Below are 21,701 nucleotides of genomic sequence, written 5' to 3'. Positions count from 1 at the left end.
GGAGAAGAAACCCAAGTTTACCCACGTGTACTATAAACTTGGTCAAGAAAAATCCTCGGTGGCCTCACTCACCTGTACGATAAGGATACAGATGCCAAAGATCCCGACAGAAGAGATGTTACTCCCAACCCATCGTTTCACTTTCTCATAGCAGGGCTGAAACACAAAGAATGGCACCACTATCAAACAGTGAAATGTTACCTCTTTGGATAAGTTTAGTTGACAGTACCAGGGCAGGTCAAAAGGTCCCGACCCTCTGCCAAATAACCGAAAAAGTGAAGACCTCCTGGATTCCCAAAAGATCTGGAAAGAAGGAAGAAGGTTTCCTGTGCATGATGACACCAAGATGTTCCACCATCAGACGGAGCTCGAATGATCGAGCGCCATGATGACACCAAGATGTTCCACCATCAGACAGAGCTACAATGATCGAGTGCCATGATGACACCAAGATGTTCTACCATCAGACGGAGCTACAATGATCGAGCGCCATGGTGACACCAAGATGTTCCACCATCAGTTGGAGCGCCAATGATCGAGCACCATGATGACACCAAGATGTTTCACCATCAGACGGAGCTCCAATGATCGAGCGCTTTTATGACACCAAGATGTTCCACCATCAGATGGAGCGCCACTGATCAAGCACCTTGATGACACCAAGATGTTTCACCATCAGACGGACCTCCAATAATTGAGCACCTTTATGACACCAAAATGTTCCCCATCAGACGGAGCTCCAATGATGGAGCGCCATGATGACACCAAGATGTTCCATCAGACGAAGCTCGAATGACCGAGCGCCATGATGACACTAAGATGTTCCACAATCAGACGGAGCTCGAATGACTGAGCGCCATGATGACACTAAGATGTTCCACCATCAGACGGAGCTCCAATGATCGAGCGCCACGATGACACCAAGATGTTCTACAGTCAGATGGAACTCCAATGATCGAGCACCATAATGACACCAAGATGTTCCACAATCAGACGGAGCGCCAATTATCGAGCACCATGATGACACCAAGATGTTCCACAATAAGACGGAGTGCCAATAATCGAGCGCCATGATGACACTAAGATGTTCCACCATCAGACGGAGCTCCAATGATTGAGCGCTATGATGACACCAAGATGATCCACCATCAGACGGGACTCCAATGATCGAGTACCATGATGACACCAAGATGTTCCACCATCAGACGGGACTCCAATGATCGAGCACCATGATGACACCAAGATGTTCCACCATCAGACGGGACTCCAATGACCAAGCGCTATGATGACACCAAGATGTTCCACCATCAGACGGGAGCTCCAATGATCGAGCGCCATTCACGGGTGAAATCGGAGCATTGAGGGGAAATCCGATGGGCAAGGCGAGAAAAAAATGATGGAGTAAGTAACAGATTTTGCATAACGACCCAAATCATCAAGATCTGCTGCTTTTCTTTCCTGTTTTTTTTTTTTACAAAGAGGATGAAAACGCACTTGTTTTGCCTTCAGAAGGAAATTCAGCATTTTACAGCACCAGCAAAGCGAAGGAGATTTCTCATTTTAACCATAAAAAAAAAACAACCCTTAAGTGTGTGGATGACAATTTTGGAATCTCCTTCCCTTTGCCTGTACTACATTTTTGCAGAAAAAAATAAAAGGTAGCGAAACAAAAAAAAAAGAAAGAAAAATCTGCAAATACTGGAGTGTGTATGTGTTGGTAGGAAAAACGCTGCTCAAAGTCCGAGCATTTTTGTGTGCGTTTTTTTAATGATTTTTTCCCACATTCATTTGAACAGTTAAAAAGTGCTGCAAAAACGCTGAAAGAATTGACATGAAACTGCTTCAAATCTGCAAGGAAAAAAATAAGCATCGTGTGCATGATTCTTCAGAAAATCTGATTCACTGTAAAATGCTGCTTTTTTTTACGTGCAGGAATAAAAAAAAAAATGCAATAAGTTTTCTACAATTGTATCCATCCTTGCAAAAATTTTGCTAGGAAAAATAATAATCTGGAGAATTTATTGATACATTGTAGGAAAAAGAGCGTGGGCGCAATCAGCTGCGGCAGGCACATTACAGAACAGACGTGGGCAGCAAACAATAGCAGGACAGGCGGGCAAGCAGGCAGGCGGGCAGGCAAAATGGTCTTCTAAATGTAGACTCAAATGTGTCCCCAAGACTGAGACAAGACGGGAAATTTCAGACTTTCTGGGTTTAATATATGCAAACTGAGTATTGTAGACGCACAGCGGGTCCAGATCATCTCGTTTAGCGAGGACGGAACATAACAATAAATTAGTTGGCATAAATAAGCCGTCATGTTACTCATCATGTCAGATCGTGCAGACAGTCTGTGTTCTGCTTTGGCAGCGCAATTTTACTACAGATTGCACAGTAACTGCTGGAGGCGAGGACAATGCAACATCGCCAGATTAGATGGAGGCTCCAAATGTGGCGTCCGATCTCATACACTTCTTATATTTGGAGAGGAGGAGTCGCTCATATCTGAAATTGCAGGACCTTCATTACCAGGGGTGCTGACCTGCAGACATCTTGGAGACTCTTTGTGGCATTATGTCTAGTTGATATCCCTAAGAGCCTTCCGTGATGTAATCAGGTGGTACTACTGCAGTGATGTCATCAGGTGGTACTACTGCAGTGATGTCATCAGGTGGCACTACTGCAGTGATGTCATCAGGTGGTACTACTGCAGTGATGTCATCAGGTGGTACTACTGCAGTGATGTCATCAGGTGGTACTACTGCAGTGATGTCATCAGGTGGTACTACTGCAGTGATGTCATCAGGTGGTACTACTGCAGTGATGTCATCAGGTGGTACTACTGCAGTGATGTCAGCATGTGGTACCACTGCAGTGATGCCATCAGGTGGTACCACTGCAGTGATGTCATCAGGTGGTACTACTGCAGTGATGTCATCAGGTGGCACTACTGCAGTGATGTCATCAGGTGGTACTACTGCAGTGATGTCATCAGGTGGCACTACTGCAGTGATGTCATCAGGTGGCACTACTGCAGTGATGCCATCAGGTGGTACTACTGCAGTGATGTCATCAGGTGGTACTACTGCAGTGATGTAATCAGGTGGTACTACTGCAGTGATGTCATCAGGTGGTACTACTGCAGTGATGTCATCAGGTGGTACTACTGCAGTGATGTCATCAGGTGGTACTACTGCAGTGATGTCAGCATGTGGTACCACTGCAGTGATGCCATCAGGTGGTACCACTGCAGTGATGTCATCAGGTGGTACCACTGCAGTGATGTCATCAGGTGGCACTACTGCAGTGATGTCATCAGGTGGTACTACTGCAGTGATGTCATCAGGTGGTACTACTGCAGTGATGTCATCAGGTGGCACTACTGCAGTGATGTCATCAGGTGGTACTACTGCAGTGATGCCATCAGGTGGTACTACTGCAGTGATGTCATCAGGTGGTACTACTGCAGTGGTGTCATCAGGTGGCACTACTGCAGTGATGTCATCAGGTGGCACTACTGCAGTGATGTCATCAGGTGGGACTACTGCAGTGATGTCATCAGGTGGCACTACTGCAGTGATGTCATCAGGTGGTACTACTGCAGTGATGCCATCAGGTGGTACTACTGCAGTGATGTCATCAGGTGGTACTACTGCAGTGGTGTCATCAGGTGGCACTACTGCAGTGATGTCATCAGGTGGCACTACTGCAGTGATGTCATCAGGTGGGACTACTGCAGTGATGTCATCAGGTGGCACTACTGCAGTGATGTCATCAGGTGGTACTACTGCAGTGGTGTCATCAGGTGGTACTACTGCAGTGATGTCATCTGGAGGTACTACTGCTATGTTGTCATCAGGTGGCACTACTGCAGTGATGTCATCAGGTAGTACTATTGCAGTGGTGTCATCAGGTGGCACTACTGCAGTGATGTCATCAGGTGGTACTACTGCAGTGATGTCATCAGGTGGTACTACTGCAGTGATGCCATCAGGTGGTACTACTGCAGTGATGTCATCAGGTGGCACTACTGCAGTGATGTCATCAGGTGGCACTACTGCAGTGATGTCATCAGGTGGCACTACTGCAGTGATGTCATCAGGTGGCACTACTGCAGTGATGTCATCAGGTGGCACTACTGCAGTGATGTCATCAGGTGGTACTACTGCAGTGATGTCATCAGGTGGTACTACTGCTATGTTGTCATCAAGTGGCACTACTGCAGTGATGTCATCAGGTGGTACTACTGCAGTGATGCCATCAAGTGGTACTACTGCAGTGATGTCATCAAGTGGCACTACTGCAGTGATGTCATCAGGTGGCACTACTGCAGTGATGTCATCAGGTGGTACTACTGCAGTGATGTCATCAGGTGGTACTACTGCAGTGATGTCATCAGGTGGCACTACTGCAGTGATGTCATCAGGTGGTACTACTGCAGTGGTGTCATCAGGTGGTACTACTGCAGTGATGTCATCTGGAGGTACTACTGCTATGTTGTCATCAGGTGGCACTACTGCAGTGATGTCATCAGGTAGTACTATTGCAGTGGTGTCATCAGGTGGCACTACTGCAGTGATGTCATCAGGTGGTACTACTGCAGTGATGTCATCAGGTGGTACTACTGCAGTGATGCCATCAGGTGGTACTACTGCAGTGATGTCATCAGGTGGCACTACTGCAGTGATGTCATCAGGTGGCACTACTGCAGTGATGTCATCAGGTGGCACTACTGCAGTGATGTCATCAGGTGGCACTACTGCAGTGATGTCATCAGGTAGTACTATTGCAGTGGTGTCATCAGGTGGCACTACTGCAGTGATGTCATCAGGTGGTACTACTGCAGTGATGTCATCAGGTGGTACTACTGCAGTGATGCCATCAGGTGGTACTACTGCAGTGATGTCATCAGGTGGCACTACTGCAGTGATGTCATCAGGTGGCACTACTGCAGTGATGTCATCAGGTGGCACTACTGCAGTGATGTCATCAGGTGGTACTACTGCAGTGATGTCATCAGGTGGCACTACTGCAGTGATGTCATCAGGTGGCACTACTGCAGTGATGTCATCAGGTGGTACTACTGCAGTGATGTCATCAGGTGGCACTACTGCTATGTTGTCATCAAGTGGCACTACTGCAGTGATGTCATCAGGTGGTACTACTGCAGTGATGCCATCAGGTGGTACTACTGCAGTGATGTCATCAGGTGGCACTACTGCAGTGATGTCATCAGGTGGCACTACTGCAGTGATGTCATCAGGTGGTACTACTGCAGTGATGTCATCAGGTGGCACTACTGCAGTGATGTCATCAGGTGGTACTACTGCAGTGGTGTCATCAGGTGGTACTACTGCAGTGATGTCATCTGGAGGTACTACTGCTATGTTGTCATCAGGTGGCACTACTGCAGTGATGTCATCAGGTAGTACTATTGCAGTGGTGTCATCAGGTGGCACTACTGCAGTGATGTCATCAGGTGGTACTACTGCAGTGATGTCATCAGGTGGTACTACTGTAGTGATGCCATCAGCCGGTACTACTGCAGTGATGTCATCAGGTGGCACTACTGCAGTGATGTCATCAGGTGGCACTACTGCAGTGATGTCATCAGGTGGCACTACTGCAGTGATGTCATCAGGTGGCACTACTGCAGTGATGTCATCAGGTGGTACTACTGCAGTGATGTCATCAGGTGGTACTACTGCAGGGATGTCATCAGGTGGTACTACTGCTATGTTGTCATCAAGTGGCACTACTGCAGTGATGTCATCAGTTGGTACTACTGCAGTGATGCCATCAGGTGGTACTACTGCAGTGATGTCATCAGGTGGTACTACTGCAGTGATGTCATCAGGTGGTACTACTGCAGTGATGTCATCAGGTGGTACTACTGCAGTGATATCATCAGGTGGTACTACTGCAGTGATGTCATCAGGTGGTACTACTGCAGTGATGTCATCAGGTGGTACTATTGCAGTGATGTCATCAGGTGGCACTACTGCAGTGATGTCATCAGGTGGTACTACTTCAGTGATGTCATCAGGTGGTACTACTGCAGTGATGCCATCAGGTGGTACTACTGCAGTGATGTCATCAGGTGGCACTACTGCAGTGATGTCATCAGGTGGCACTACTGCAGTGATGTCATCAGGTGGCACTACTGCAGTGATGTCATCTGGAGGTACTACTGCTATGTTGTCATCAGGTGGCACTACTGCAGTGATGTCATCAGGTAGTACTATTGCAGTGGTGTCATCATGTGGCACTACTGCAGTGATGTCATCAGGTGGTACTACTGCAGTGATGTCATCAGGTGGTACTACTGTAGTGATGCCATCAGGCGGTACTACTGCAGTGATGTCATCAGGTGGCACTACTGCAGTGATGTCATCAGGTGGCACTACTGCAGTGATGTCATCAGGTGGCACTACTGCAGTGATGTCATCAGGTGGCACTACTGCAGTGATGTCATCAGGTGGTACTACTGCAGTGATGTCATCAGGTGGTACTACTGCAGGGATGTCATCAGGTGGTACTACTGCTATGTTGTCATCAGGTGGCACTACTGCAGTGATGTCATCAGGTGGCACTACTGCAGTGATGTCATCAGGTGGCACTACTGCAGTGATGTCATCAGGTGGCACTACTGCAGTGATGTCATCAGGTGGTACTACTGCAGTGATGTCATCAGGTGGTACTACTGCAGGGATGTCATCAGGTGGTACTACTGCTATGTTGTCATCAAGTGGCACTACTGCAGTGATGTCATCAGTTGGTACTACTGCAGTGATGCCATCAGGTGGTACTACTGCAGTGATGTCATCAGGTGGTACTACTGCAGTGATGTCATCAGGTGGTACTACTGCAGTGATGTCATCAGGTGGTACTACTGCAGTGATATCATCAGGTGGTACTACTGCAGTGATGTCATCAGGTGGTACTACTGCAGTGATGTCATCAGGTGGTACTATTGCAGTGATGTCATCAGGTGGCACTGCTGCAGTGATGTCATCAGGTGGTACTACTTCAGTGATGTCATCAGGTGGTACTACTGCAGTGATGCCATCAGGTGGTACTACTGCAGTGATGTCATCAGGTGGCACTACTGCAGTGATGTCATCAGGTGGCACTACTGCAGTGATGTCATCAGGTGGCACTACTGCAGTGATGTCATCAGGTGGCACTACTGCAGTGATGTCATCAGGTGGTACTACTGCAGGGATGTCATCAGGTGGTACTACTGCAGTGATGTCATCAGGTGGTACTACTGCAGTGATGTCATCTGGAGGTACTACTGCAGTGGTATCATCAGGTGGTACTACTGCAGTGGTGTAATCAGGTAGTACTACTGCAGTGGTGTAATCAGGTAGTATTACTGCAGTGGTGTCATCAGGTAGTATTACTGCAGTGATGTCATCAGGTAATATTACTGCAGTGATGTCATCAGGTAGTATTACTGCAGTGATGTCATCAGGTGGTACTACTACAAATTTCTATGCATATGCGAAGATGGCAGGTGCCAGATGATACTTATGATATTGCAGTGAAGATCGCACCAGTGAGCAGAGGGACAAAGACAAGTGAGGGCTAGGTGATATTAGATTTTTTAATTATACTGTTACCCCTTCTGGTCCTTTTAATTCTGCTAAATTTGCCTTGAAGTGATTCGCTCATCTCTACCCACTTCATCCAGAAAGTGAAATTTGAGACATTTAAAAAGGGAATATATCATTAATATCAATCCAACAAACCACAAATATGGGCATGCAGGGCTTTTAATTGTAAATCCAGTGCCACCTTTATATCATCTATCTGTTGCTGCATTCCTGAGAAATCAATGTTTTGATAGATTTGCAAATGAGGAGTTAGGTGCTCTGGGCTTGACAGAGCACTTCACGAACCTCAGCCTCCTGAGGCTGATGCTGGGCGGAGAAACATCCCAGAAAGGCTGAGGGCTGTGGAAGTGCTCAATCACTCCCAGAACACTTAATTTCTCCTCTGCATATGAATTAACCCTGCTGTTCTGTTCGGTCTGGGGAGACCTATTTTGAACTTTGGTATTTTTTGGGGTGTTCAAGATGCGGTTCTGAAACTTGTGGTTGATTGACTTAAATGAGGATGTTTCGTTCGGCCACGGGTTTCAGAGCCGCATCTTGAATATTTTAAAGAATATTGAAGTTCAAAGTCGGTCATTTTTGACCAACAGAACAGCAGGGTTAAAATGCTGATTTCCCAGGAATGCAGCAGCAGATAGAATATATAAAAGTGTCCATTGATTTAGCTTTCAAAGCCCTGCATGTGCTTGACAACCCATGCTGCGGCTATAACCCCATCAATGTTGGTTGTCACCTAGCTTTCTCAAAAACTGGTATTCATTAATAGAATTTTTCAGAATATCACAAAGGAAGAAGACTCAGGGCTTTTTATTTACTGGCAAATTGGCAATGTAGGTAGAAATGTTCTATTATATGATTAAAAACTCAATAAAAAAAAAAGGAAAACAAACAATATAAAACACTTGAACAAGGGACGAAGAAAAAAAAAATCACAATCTGTACTCTGAACACGTAGAGGTGTATTTATCAGAAGGAGCACGAGAAAATCCCCCAGGAATAAAAAGGAGAATCAATTCATAGACAAGAACGCGGCTGACAGAGAACGCTTTCTGGCCCTAATTGCTGCTATACGTGCACCGTGACGCCGGCTGTGCAGCCTATTGACGCCACTGAGACACATATGGAACTGGAGATCACACTGTCTCCCCAGTCAATAAATACATGTTTACAATCTTATATATATATATATATATATATTTTTTTGTTTGTTTGCTTTATACATTTTTAATTGTTTATTTTTTTCCATGATCTGAATGTTTTTAATTTAAAGGAAAATTATTGCTACATTTATTGTGGCATTTCAAAATGTGCAAATGAGTCCACTAAACGGCAAACTACCTGGATGTCAACGAGTCTAAATGTTTTTGCTAGATGTGAGGACTTGTTTCCAAAATGCATCAGACTTGTTTAGAAGTTCTTTTGTATACTTCTGACGCTGAATTTTATGGTGAGGACACAGGAGAGGTTTTCTTCTGATGACTCTTCCATTAAGGCCATATTTCTCCAGCTGTTTCTGAACAGTAGAACAATGTACCACAACTCCAGAGTCTGCTAAATCTTTCTGAAGGTCTTTTGCAGTCAAGTGGGGGTTCTTATTTGCCTCTCTTGCAATCCTACGAACAGCTCTCACTAAAATTTTACTTGGTCTTCCAGACCTTATCTTGACCTCCACTGATCCTGGTAACTGCCATTTCTTAATTAGATGTCGAACTGAGGAAAGGGCAACTTGAAAACGCTTTGCTATCTTCTTATAGCCATCTCCTGCTTTGTGGGCCTCCACTATTTTAATTTTCAGAGTGCGAGGCATCTGCTTAGAAGAACCCATGGCTGCTGTGTTTTGGCACAAGGTTAGAGTAGGCTGGAATTTTATAAAGCTGGGAAATTTGTATCACCTGACCTTTCCTAATGATGATAGTGAACCAGGCATAACCCTGATAGGATAATTAAGGTCTGAAACCTTGCTCTAAGGTATCTGAACACACAAATCTCCAAGGGTGCCTAAACTTTTGCATCGGCCCATTTTCCTTTTTATAATTTTTAAAACGTAAAAGATATGTATACTTTTGGCCTGAAATACAAGGGAATGTGTCATCTGTAACTTTAGGCCTTTTAGAGATCATTTCATCTTCATCTTCCTTAACAGTAATTTTGACCAGGGGTGCCCAAACTTTTACATGCACGTCAGGGATACTTATTCTCCCCCGTGCGCCAAGTATAATATTGGGTATTTACCAATACATCGGAATTTCGGGGCGCTGTCATCATGTCTTATAAGTCTCTCTTAAGGACTTTTTGCATGAAGGTTGTACTTCTGCCAGCACAGGGCAAAACTTGACGGGGTTTTCCATTTTTTTCCATCATTTCGACGGCGCTGCAGCCAATCACTGAGCTCAGTAGCTCATACCACCAGAGCCCCTGAGCTCAGTTTTTGGCTGCAGCCTGTCAGCATGATGTCAGCGCTGCACACATATCAGACACCAGGAGCTCAGCGCCGGACCTGGGGAGGGTGACTAAAGCATTGTACTGCAGATGGGGAACAGGAAAACATTTTTTGACTCCAATAATGCCGACCTATTAGGGAATTGCTATTCAAGCATTTATTTCAGGAAAAGTTGCAGTTTTTGCTTCTCTAGAGCTTTTACCGCGCAGATCTCATTAAATATTGAGATACCTGATGTGTTTATGTTCAGGGGATGAGTAATTTCACATTGTGATTTATTACTTAACCGGATTGAATCGAAATGAAATTTTTTTTTTCTCAAAAAGTCAAACTCTGCCGCAATGAGAGATTCATGGCCAATTAATCTGATCAGTGACTGTACCGGAGCTGCCCCGATCTGCCGTATCCAACATGTCCACTGCCGGGTTAGAAGAAAAGATTTATACAAGGAGTTAGAACGCCTGAGGGATAATCCATGAATCTCGGACCCCCGTCATCTCACCATAAATAACGCCACTGAATATCTGCCTTCTAGGAACAAGCCTTGGAAAATAGCAGTGCTCTGGATGGTGCCAAGAATAGCTCTGCCTGTGTAAGTGCCAGTCTTTACTGTGGTTCTGATTCACGAACCAAGGTCTCAGGATGACCAAGGCTAAAGGCCAAGTCTAAGTAAGTGCCCTGCCAGTGTGTATAGGAGTTCTTCTTTCCTGGCGACAGCTATTCCTTTAGATCCCCCCCTATACATGAATGCTCGCTTTATCAGAGTGTGCATGTGTTTACAATGGGAGAGCCGCTGCTGGACATCACCATGAGGAGCAAATGGATTTTGCCTTGAAATTCAATATGTTAAATTCATCTTTCTGTTATCATCATCTGTTGGGGAAGAGTTAGGAGGCCACATGCACAGTACATTGTCCTGAAATACTCGATTTAGGCCAAAAATAATTTTTAATGTCTATCGGGGCCTCTAGGCCATTCAGTGTATGCGCCTAAGGGAGTGATATTGTGTATGAGCTGAAGGCAGTGATAGTGTGTATGGGCCTAAGGGAGTGATATTGTGTATGAGCTGAAGGCAGTGATAGTGTGTATGGGCCTAAGGGAGTGATATTGTGTATGAGCTGAAGGCAGTGATAGTGTGTATGGACCTAAGGGAGTGATAGCGTGTATGGGCCTAAGGGAGTGATATTGTGTATGAGCCTAAGGGAGTGATATTGTGTATGAGCTGAAGGCAGTGATAGTGTGTATGGGCCTAAGGGAGTGATATTGTGTATGAGGCTTATGGCAGTGATAGTGTGTATGGGCCTAAGGGAGTGATATTGTGTATGAGCTGAAGGCAGTGATAGTGTGTATGGGCCTAAGGAAGTGATATTGTGTATGAGCCGAAGGGAGTGATATTGTGTATGAGCCTAAGGGAGTGATATTGTGTATGAGCCTAAGGGAGTGATATTGTGTATGGGCCTAAGGCAGTGATAGTGTGTATGAGCCTAAGGAAGTGATAGTGTGTATGAGCCTAAGGGAGTGATATTGTGTATGGGCCTAAGGGAGTGATAGTGTGTATGGGCCTAAGGGAGTGATAGTGTGTATGAGGCTTAAGGCAGTGATACTGTGTATGGGCCCAAGGGAGTGATATTGTGTATGGGCCTAAGGGAGTGATATTGTGTATGGGCCTAAGGGAGTGATACTGTGTATGGGCCTAAGGGAGTGATATTGTGTATGGGCCTAAGGGAGAGATACTGTGTATGAGCTGAAGGCAGTGATAGTGTGTATGGGCCTAAGGGAGTGATAGTGTGTATGGGCCTAAGGGAGTGACACTGTGTATGGGCCTAAGGGAGTGATATTGTGTATGTGCCTAAGGTAGTGATAGTGTGTATGGGCCTAAGGGAGTGATACTGTGTATGGGCCTAAGGGAGTGATACTGTGTATGGGCCTAAGGGAGCGATATTGTGTATGAGCCTAAGGGAGTGATAGTGTGTATGGGCCTAAGGGAGTGACACTGTGTATGGGCCTAAGGGAGTGATATTGTGTATGAGCCTAAGGTAGTGATAGTGTGTATGGGCCTAAGGGAGTGATACTGTGTATGGGCCTAAGGGAGTGATACTCTGTATGGGCCTAAGGGAGTGATATTGTGTATGGGCCTAAGGTAGTGATAGCGTGTATGGGCCTAAGGGAGTGATACTGTGTATGGGCCTAAGGGAGTGATACTGTGTATGGGCCTGAGGGAGTGATACTGTGTATGGGCCTGAGGGAGTGATATTGTGTATGGGCCTAAGGGAGTGATACTATGTATGGGCTTAAGGCAGTGATAGTGTGCATGGGCCTAAGGGAGTGATATTGTGTATGAGCCTAAGGTAGTGATAGTGTGTATGGGCCTAAGGGAGTGATACTGTGTATGGGCCTAAGGGAGCGATACTGTGTATGGGCCTAAGGGAGCGATACTGTGTATGGGCCTAAGGGAGCGATACTGTGCATGGGCCTAAGGGAGTGATACTGTGTATGGGCCTAAGGGAGTGATACTGTGTATGGGCCTGAGGGAGTGATACTGTGTATGGGCCTAAGGGAGTGATATTGTGTATGGGCCTAAGGGAGTGATAGTGTGTATGGGCCTAAGGGAGTGATACTGTGTATGGGCCTAAGATGGTGACATAGTGTATGAGTCTCATTGGAGTGATACTGTGTATGTGGCCTAAGGGAGTGATACTGTGTATGGGCTTAAGGGAGTGATATTGTGTATGGGCCTAAGGGAGTGACACTGTGTATGGGCCTAAGGGAGTGATACTGTGTATGTGGCCTAAGGGAGTGATACTGTGTATGGGCCTAAGGGAGCGATACTGTGTATGGGCCTAAGATGGTGACATAGTGTATGGGCCTAAGGGAGCGATACTGTGTATGGGCCTAAGGGAGTGATACTGTGTATGGGCCTAAGGGAGTGATAGTGTGTATGGGCCTAAGGGAGTGATACTGTGTATGTGCCTAAGGGAGTGATACTGTGTATGGGCCTAAGGGAGTGATATTGTGTATGGGCCTAAGGGAGTGATACTGTGTATGGGCCTAAGATGGTGACATAGTGTATGGGCCTAAGGGAGCGATACTGTGTATGGGCCTAAGGGAGTGATATTGTGTATGGGCCTAAGGGAGTGATACTGTGTATGGGCCTAAGGGAGTGATACTGTGTATGGGCCTAAGGCAGTGATAGTGTGTATGAGCCTAAGGGAGTGATATTGTGTATGGGCCTAAGGGAGTGATACTGTGTATGGGCCTAAGGGAGTGATATTGTGTATGGGCCTAAGGGAGAGATACTGTGTATGAGCTGAAGGCAGTGATAGTGTGTATGGGCCTAAGGGAGTGATAGTGTGTATGGGCCTAAGGGAGTGACACTGTGTATGGGCCTAAGAGAGTGATATTGTGTATGAGCCTAAGGTAGTGATAGTGTGTATGGGCCTAAGGGAGTGATACTGTGTATGGGCCTAAGGGAGTAATACTGTGTATGGGCCTAAGGGAGTGATATTGTGTATGGGCCTAAGGGAGTGATAGTGTGTATGAGCCTAAGGTAGTGATAGTGTGCATGGGCCTAAGGGAGTGATACTATGTATGGGCTTAAGGCAGTGATAGTGTGCATGGGCCTAAGGGAGTGATATTGTGTATGAGCCTAAGGTAGTGATAGTGTGTATGGGCCTAAGGGAGTGATACTGTGTATGGGCCTAAGGGAGCGATACTGTGTATGGGCCTAAGGGAGCGATACTGTGTATGGGCCTAAGGGAGTGATACTGTGTATGGGCCTAAGGGAGTGATAGTGTGTATGGGCCTGAGGGAGTGATACTGTGTATGGGCCTAAGGGAGTGATATTGTGTATGGGCCTAAGGGAGTGATAGTGTGTATGAGCCTAAGGGAGTGATATTGTGTATGGGCCTAAGGGAGTGATATTGTGTATGGGCCTAAGGGAGTGATACTGTGTATGGGCCTGAGGGAGCGATACTGTGTATGGGCCTAAGGGAGCGATACTGTGTATGGGCCTAAGGGAGTGATACTGTGTATGGACCTAAGGGAGTGATATTGTGTATGGGCCTAAGGGAGTGATACTGTGTATGAGCCTAAGGGAGTGATATTGTGTATGGGCCTAAGGGAGTGATATTGTGTATGGGCCTAAGGGAGTGATACTGTGTATGGGCCTAAGGGAGTGATACTGTGTATGGGCCTAAGGGAGCGATATTGTGTATGGGCCTAAGGGAGTGATACTGTGTATGGGCCTAAGGGAGTGATATTGTGTATGGGCCTAAGGGAGTGATACTGTGTATGGGCCTAAGGGAGTGATACTGTGTATGGGCCTAAGGCAGTGATAGTGTGTATGGGCCTAAGGGAGTGATATTGTGTATGGGCCTAAGGGAGTGACACTGTGTATGGGCCTAAGGGAGCGATACTGTGTATGTGCCTAAGGTAGTGATAGTGTGTATGGGCCTAAGAGAATTACATTTTGAGAGGAAACATGTAACTTCAATGTTGTGGTGCAGGATTTGCCAGTGTCCAGGATGAGAAGGAGCAGATATGAGATGGCGGTGACTGGGCAGGTACCGTGCGTCAGTGGAGCCTGCAGATCTGTTACCGGAAAACTAGGTCAAATGCTGTAAGAACGAAGGCTTAGAGACGGGCCCAGGAGACGCAGCTCTGACATATAAAGGCCAGTGCTAAATACTGTAAGTAATGACAAGAAGCAAACATGACACAGATGACACCGGAAGATGATGGGACACGGATTGTTCTAATGGGGGACAGGCAAAATCATCTCATTTTTGATGTATCCAAAAACAGCACCACTCTGCAATACCAGACGCGGCCACAAGACAGGGGTGGTGCTGTTTTTGGAATAGAAGCGGACCGTTTTTTTCTAATCTCATGGGAGAACTTTAAACTTGAAGTTGAGCAGGGGCCTAAATTTTATCAAATATTCAAGGGAGACCCCCGCGTAACGACCTGTCCTATCACAAAGAGCATGCAGCACTCACATCTTTCCACCAGGTGCCGGGGTTGCTTTGGCAGGAAGGGCTGTGCTCCATACAGCAAGAGTGCGGCACAAGGGTGCTATTACGCATCTCCAGCCAATCGGTGTAGTTCTTCACTCCGCAACATCGGAACTGCAAGATAAAAGATAAGAAAGCTGATCCAGGAAAGAGGACACATCAGGCGCCATTCAATAATCTACTGACAACAGCCATAGATGTAACCACATAGCAGGACTATTCTGGTAATGGTCGTAGTAACATTAACTGTATGTCATATGACCGCTGCAGACAATCAGTGGTCGCTGCAGCCTTCACTAATCCACAATATTGACAGAATACTGGTGTAATATTGATAGAATACTGGTGTAATATTGACGGAATACTGGAGGAATATTGATGGAATACTGGCCGAATATTGATAGAATACTGCTGGAATATTGATAGAATACTGGTGTAATATTGATGGAATACTGGTGGAATATTGACGGAATACTTCTGGAATATTGACGGAATACTGGTGGAATATTGACGGAATACTGGTGGAATATTGACGGAATACTGGTGGAATATTGACGGAATACTGGTGGAATATTGATGGAATACTGGTGGAATATTGATGGAATACTGGTGGAATATTGATGGAATACTGGTGGAATATTGACGGAATACTGGTGGAATATTGACGGAATACTGGTGTAATATTGACGGAATACTGGTGTAATATTGATGGAATACTGGTGTAATATTGATAGAATACTGGTGGAATACTGGTGTAATATTGATGGAATACTGGTGTAAAATTGATAGAATACTGGTGGAATATTGATGGAATACTGGTGTAATATTGATGGAATACTGGTCTAATATTGATAGAATACTGGTGGAATATTGACAGAATACTGGTGTAATATTGACGGAATACTGGCAGAATATTGATGGAATACTGGTGTAATATTGATAGAATACTGGTGGAATATTGATAGAATACTGGAGGAATATTGATGGAATACTGGTGTAATATTGATAGAATACTGGTGTAATATTGATAGAATACTGGTGGAATATTGATGGAATACTGGTGTAATATTGATGGAATACTGGTGTAATATTGATGGAATACTGGTGTAATATTGATAGAATACTGGTGTAATATTGATAGAATACTGGAGGAATATTGATGGAATACTGGTGTAATATTGATAGAATACTGGTGTAATATTGATAGAATACTGGTGTAATATTGATAGAATACTGGAGGAATATTGATGGAATACTGGTGTAATATTGATAGAATACTGGTGTAATATTGATAGAATACTGGTGTAATATTGATAGAATACTGGAGGAATATTGATGGAATACTGGAGGAATATTGATGGAATACTGGTGGAATATTGATGGAATACTGGTGGAATATTGATGGAATACTGGTGGAATATTGATAGAATACTGGTGGAATATTGATGGAATACTGGTGTAATATTGATAGAATACTGGTGGAATATTGATAGAATACTGGTGTAATATTGATGGAATACTGGTGTAATATTGATGGAATACTGGTGTAATATTGATAGAATACTGGTGGAATATTGATGGAATACTGGTGTAATATTGATAGAATACTGGTGGAATATTGATAGAATACTGGTGGAATATTGATGGAATACTGGTGTAATATTGATGGAATACTGGTGGAATATTGATAGAATACTGGTGGAATATTGATGGAATACTGGTGTAATATTGATGGAATACTGGTGTAAAATTGATAGAATACTGGTGGAATATTGATGGAATACTGGTGGAATATTGATGGAATACTGGTGTAATATTGATGGAATACTGGTGTAATATTGATGGAATACTGGTGTAATATTGATAGAATACTGGAGGAATATTGATGGAATACTGGTGTAATATTGATAGAATACTGGTGGAATATTGATAGAATACTGGAGGAATATTGATAGAATACTGGTGTAATATTGATAGAATACTGGTGGAATATTGACGGAATACTGGAGGAATATTGATGGAATACTGGTAGAATATTGATAGAATACTGGTGTAATATTGATAGAATACTGGTGTAATATTGATGGAATACTGCTGGATTATTGACAGAATACTGGTGTAATATTGATGGAATACTGCTGGATTATTGACAGAATACTGGAAAAACATTGATGGAATACTGGTGTAATATTGACATAATATTGGAGGAACATTGACGAAATACTGGTGTAATATTGATAGAATACTGGTGTAATATTGATAGAATACTGGTGGAATATTGATAGAATACTGGTGTAATATTGATAGAATACTGGTATAATATTGACGGAATACTGGAGGATTATTGACGGAATACTGGTGTAATATTGATGGAATACTGCTGGATTATCGACAGAATACTGGAAAAATATTGATGGAATACTGGAGGAATATCGACAGAATACTGGTGTAATATTGACGGAATACTGGTGGAATATTGACATAATATTGGAGGAACATTGACGGAATACTGGTGTAATATTGATAGAATACTGGTGTAATATTGATAGAATACTGGTGGAATATTGAAAGAATACTGCTGGATTATTGACAGAATACTGGAAAAATATTGATGGAATACTGGTGGTATATTGACATAATATTGGAGGAACATTGACGGAATACTGGTGTAATATTGATAGAATACTGGTGGAATATTGACGGAAAACCGGTGTAATATTGACGGAATACTGGCGGAATATTGATGGAATACTGGTGTAATATTGATGGAATACAGGTGTAATATTGACAGAATACTGGTGGAATATTGACGGAATACTGGTGTAATATTGATGGAATACTGTTGTAATATTGACAGAATACTGGTGTAATATTGATGGAAAACCGGTGTAATATTGACGGAATACTGGCGGAATATTGATGGAATACTGGTGTAATATTGACAGAATACTGGTGTAATATTCACGGAATATTGGTGTAATATTGATGGAATATTGTTGTAATATTGACAGAATACTGGCGGAATATTGATGGAATACAGGTGTAATATTGACAGAATACTAGTGTAATATTGATAGAATGCTGGTGTAATATTGATGGAATACAGGTGTAATATTGACAGAATACTGGTGTAATATTGACGGAATACTGGTGTAATATTGATGGAATACTGTTGTAATATTGACAGAATACTGGTGTAATATTGACGGAATACTGGTGTAATATTGATGGAATACTGGTGGATTATTGACAGAATACTGGAAAAATATTGATGGAACACTGGTGGAATATTGATGGAATACTGGTGGAATATTGACGGAATACTGGTGGAATATTGATAGAATACAATAATTTCTGCACTGTATGGTGGTATTGTATGTGCTGTATATAGCTTTGTTATCTGTGCACTGTATGGAAGTATTGTATGTGCTTTATATAGCTTTGTTATCTGTGCACTGTATGGAGGTATTGTATGTGCTGTATATAGCTTTGTTATTTCTGCACTGTATGGTGGTATTGTATGTGCTGTATATAGCTTTGTTATTTCTGCACTGTATGGTGGTATTGTATGTGTTGTATATAGCTTTGTTATCTGTACACTGTATGGAGGCATTGTATGTGCTGTATATAGCTTAGTTATATGTGCACTGTATGGTGGTATTGTATGTGCTGTATATAGCTTTGTTATCTGTGCACTGTATGGAGGTATTATATGTGCTGTATATAGCTTTGTTATCTGTGCACTGTATGGAGGTATTGTATGTGCTGTATATAGCTTTGTTATCTGTGCACTGTATGGAGGTATTGTATGTGCTGTATATAGCTTTGTTATCTCTGCACTGTATGGTGGTATTGTATGTGCTGTATATAGCTTTGTTATCTGTGCACTGTATGGAGGTATTGTATGTGCTGTATATAGCTTTCTTATCTGTGCACTGTATGGAGGTATTGTATGTGCTGTATATAGCTTTCTTATCTGTGCACTGTATGGAGGTATTGTATGTGCTGTATATAGCTTTCTTATCTGTGCACTGTATCGTGGTATTGTATGTGCTGTATATAGCTTTCTTATCTGTGCACTGTATGGTGGTACTGTATGTGCTGTATATAGCTTTGTTATCTCTGCACTGTATGGTGGTATTGTATGTGCTGTATATAGCTTTGTTATCTGTGCACTGTATGGAGATATTGTATGTGCTGTATATAGCTTTGTTATCTGTGCACTGTATGGAGGTATTTTATGTGCTGTATATAGCTTTGTTATCTGTGCACTGTATGGAGGTATTGTATGTGCTGTATATAGCTTTGTTATCTGTGCACTGTATGGTGGTATTGTATGTGCTGTATATAGCTTTGTTATCTGTGCACTGTATGGAGGTATTGTATGTGCTGTATATAGCTTTGTTATCTGTGCACTGTATGGAGGTATTGTATGTGCTGTATATATCTTTGTTGTCTGTGCACTGTATGGAGGTATTGCATGTGTTGTATATAGCTTTGTTATATGTGCACTGTATGGAGGCATTGTATGTGCTGTATATAGCTTTGTTATCTGTGCACTGTATGGAGGTATTGCATGTGCTGTATATAGCTTTGTTATATGTGCACTGTATGGTGGTATTGTATGTGCTGTATATAGCTTTGTTATCTGTGCCCGGTATGGAGGTATTGCATGTGCTGTATATAGCTTTGTTATATGTGCACTGTATGGAGGTATTGTATGTGCTGTATATAGCTTTGTTATTTCTGCACTGTATGGAGGTATTGTATGTGCTGTATATAGCTTTGTTATTTCTGCACTGTATGGAGGTATTGTATGTGCTGTATATAGCTTTGTTATCTGTGCACTGTATGGTGGTATTGTATGTGCTGTATATAGCTTTGTTATCTGTGCACTGTTTGGAGGTATTGCATGTGCTGTATATAGTTTTGTTATATGTGCACTGTATGGAGGCATTGTATGTGCTGTATATAGCTTTGTTATCTGTGCACTGTATGGACGTATTGTATGTGCTGTATATAGCTTTGTTATTTCTGCACTGTATGGTGGTATTGTATGTGCTGTATATAGCTTTGTTATTTCTGCACTGTATGGTGGTATTGTATGTGTTGTATATAGCTTTGTTATCTGTGCACTGTATGGAGGCATTGTATGTGCTGTATATAGCTTAGTTATATGTGCACTGTATGGTGGTATTGTATGTGCTGTATATAGCTTTGTTATCTGTGCACTGTATGGAGGTATTATATGTGCTGTATATAGCTTTGTTATCTGTGCACTGTATGGAGGTATTGTATGTGCTGTATATAGCTTTGTTATCTGTGCACTGTATGGAGGTATTGTATGTGCTGTATATAGCTTTGTTATCTCTGCACTGTATGGTGGTATTGTATGTGCTGTATATAGCTTTGTTATCTCTGCACTGTATGGTGGTATTGTATGTGCTGTATATAGCTTTGTTATCTGTGCACTGTATGGAGGTATTGTATGTGCTGTATATAGCTTTCTTATCTGTGCACTGTATGGAGGTATTGTATGTGCTGTATATAGCTTTCTTATCTGTGCACTGTATGGAGGTATTGTATGTGCTGTATATAGCTTTCTTATCTGTGCACTGTATCGTGGTATTGTATGTGCTGTATATAGCTTTCTTATCTGTGCACTGTATGGTGGTACTGTATGTGCTGTATATAGCTTTGTTATCTCTGCACTGTATGGTGGTATTGTATGTGCTGTATATAGCTTTGTTATCTGTGCACTGTATGGAGATATTGTATGTGCTGTATATAGCTTTGTTATCTGTGCACTGTATGGAGGTATTTTATGTGCTGTATATAGCTTTGTTATCTGTGCACTGTATGGAGGTATTGTATGTGCTGTATATAGCTTTGTTATCTGTGCACTGTATGGTGGTATTGTATGTGCTGTATATAGCTTTGTTATCTGTGCACTGTATGGAGGTATTGTATGTGCTGTATATAGCTTTGTTATCTGTGCACTGTATGGAGGTATTGTATGTGCTGTATATATCTTTGTTGTCTGTGCACTGTATGGAGGTATTGCATGTGCTGTATATAGCTTTGTTATATGTGCACTGTATAGAGGCATTGTATGTGCTGTATATAGCTTTGTTATCTGTGCACTGTATGGAGGTATTGCATGTGCTGTATATAGCTTTGTTATATGTGCACTGTATGGTGGTATTGTATGTGCTGTATATAGCTTTGTTATCTGTGCACTGTATGGAGGTATTGCATGTGCTGTATATAGCTTTGTTATATGTGCACTGTATGGAGGTATTGTATGTGCTGTATATAGCTTTGTTATTTCTGCACTGTATGGAGGTATTGTATGTGCTGTATATAGCTTTGTTATTTCTGCACTGTATGGAGGTATTGTATGTGCTGTATATAGCTTTGTTATCTGTGCACTGTATGGTGGTATTGTATGTGCTGTATATAGCTTTGTTATCTGTGCACTGTTTGGAGGTATTGCATGTGCTGTATATAGCTTTGTTATATGTGCACTGTATGGAGGCATTGTATGTGCTGTATATAGCTTTGTTATCTGTGCACTGTATGGAGGTATTGCATGTGCTGTATATAGCTTTGTTATACGTGCACTGTATG

The 21,701-nt window shown here is 43.0% G+C and overlaps 1 protein-coding gene across 2 annotated transcripts in view; it reads right to left on the bottom strand.

Moving 5' to 3' along the window:
• LOC138651471 (tetraspanin-4-like) overlaps positions 1–21,701 on the bottom strand; it is a 127,703-nt gene that overhangs the window by 2,979 nt on the left and 103,023 nt on the right. For both annotated transcript variants that reach the window (XM_069741706.1, XM_069741705.1), the window contains 2 exons: positions 15,057–15,185; positions 73–156 (listed from right to left, as the gene is read on the bottom strand). In XM_069741706.1, the coding sequence (XP_069597807.1) occupies positions 73–156; positions 15,057–15,185 (213 nt within the window). The remainder of the gene's footprint in view (positions 1–72; positions 157–15,056; positions 15,186–21,701) is intronic.

The sequence above is a fragment of the Ranitomeya imitator genome, chromosome 10, assembly GCF_032444005.1.
Source record: "Ranitomeya imitator isolate aRanImi1 chromosome 10, aRanImi1.pri, whole genome shotgun sequence".
NCBI classification, from domain to species: Eukaryota; Metazoa; Chordata; class Amphibia; order Anura; family Dendrobatidae; genus Ranitomeya; species Ranitomeya imitator.
Note: the sequence above shows the minus strand (reverse complement) of the source record. Positions and strands in the feature narration are given on the sequence as shown.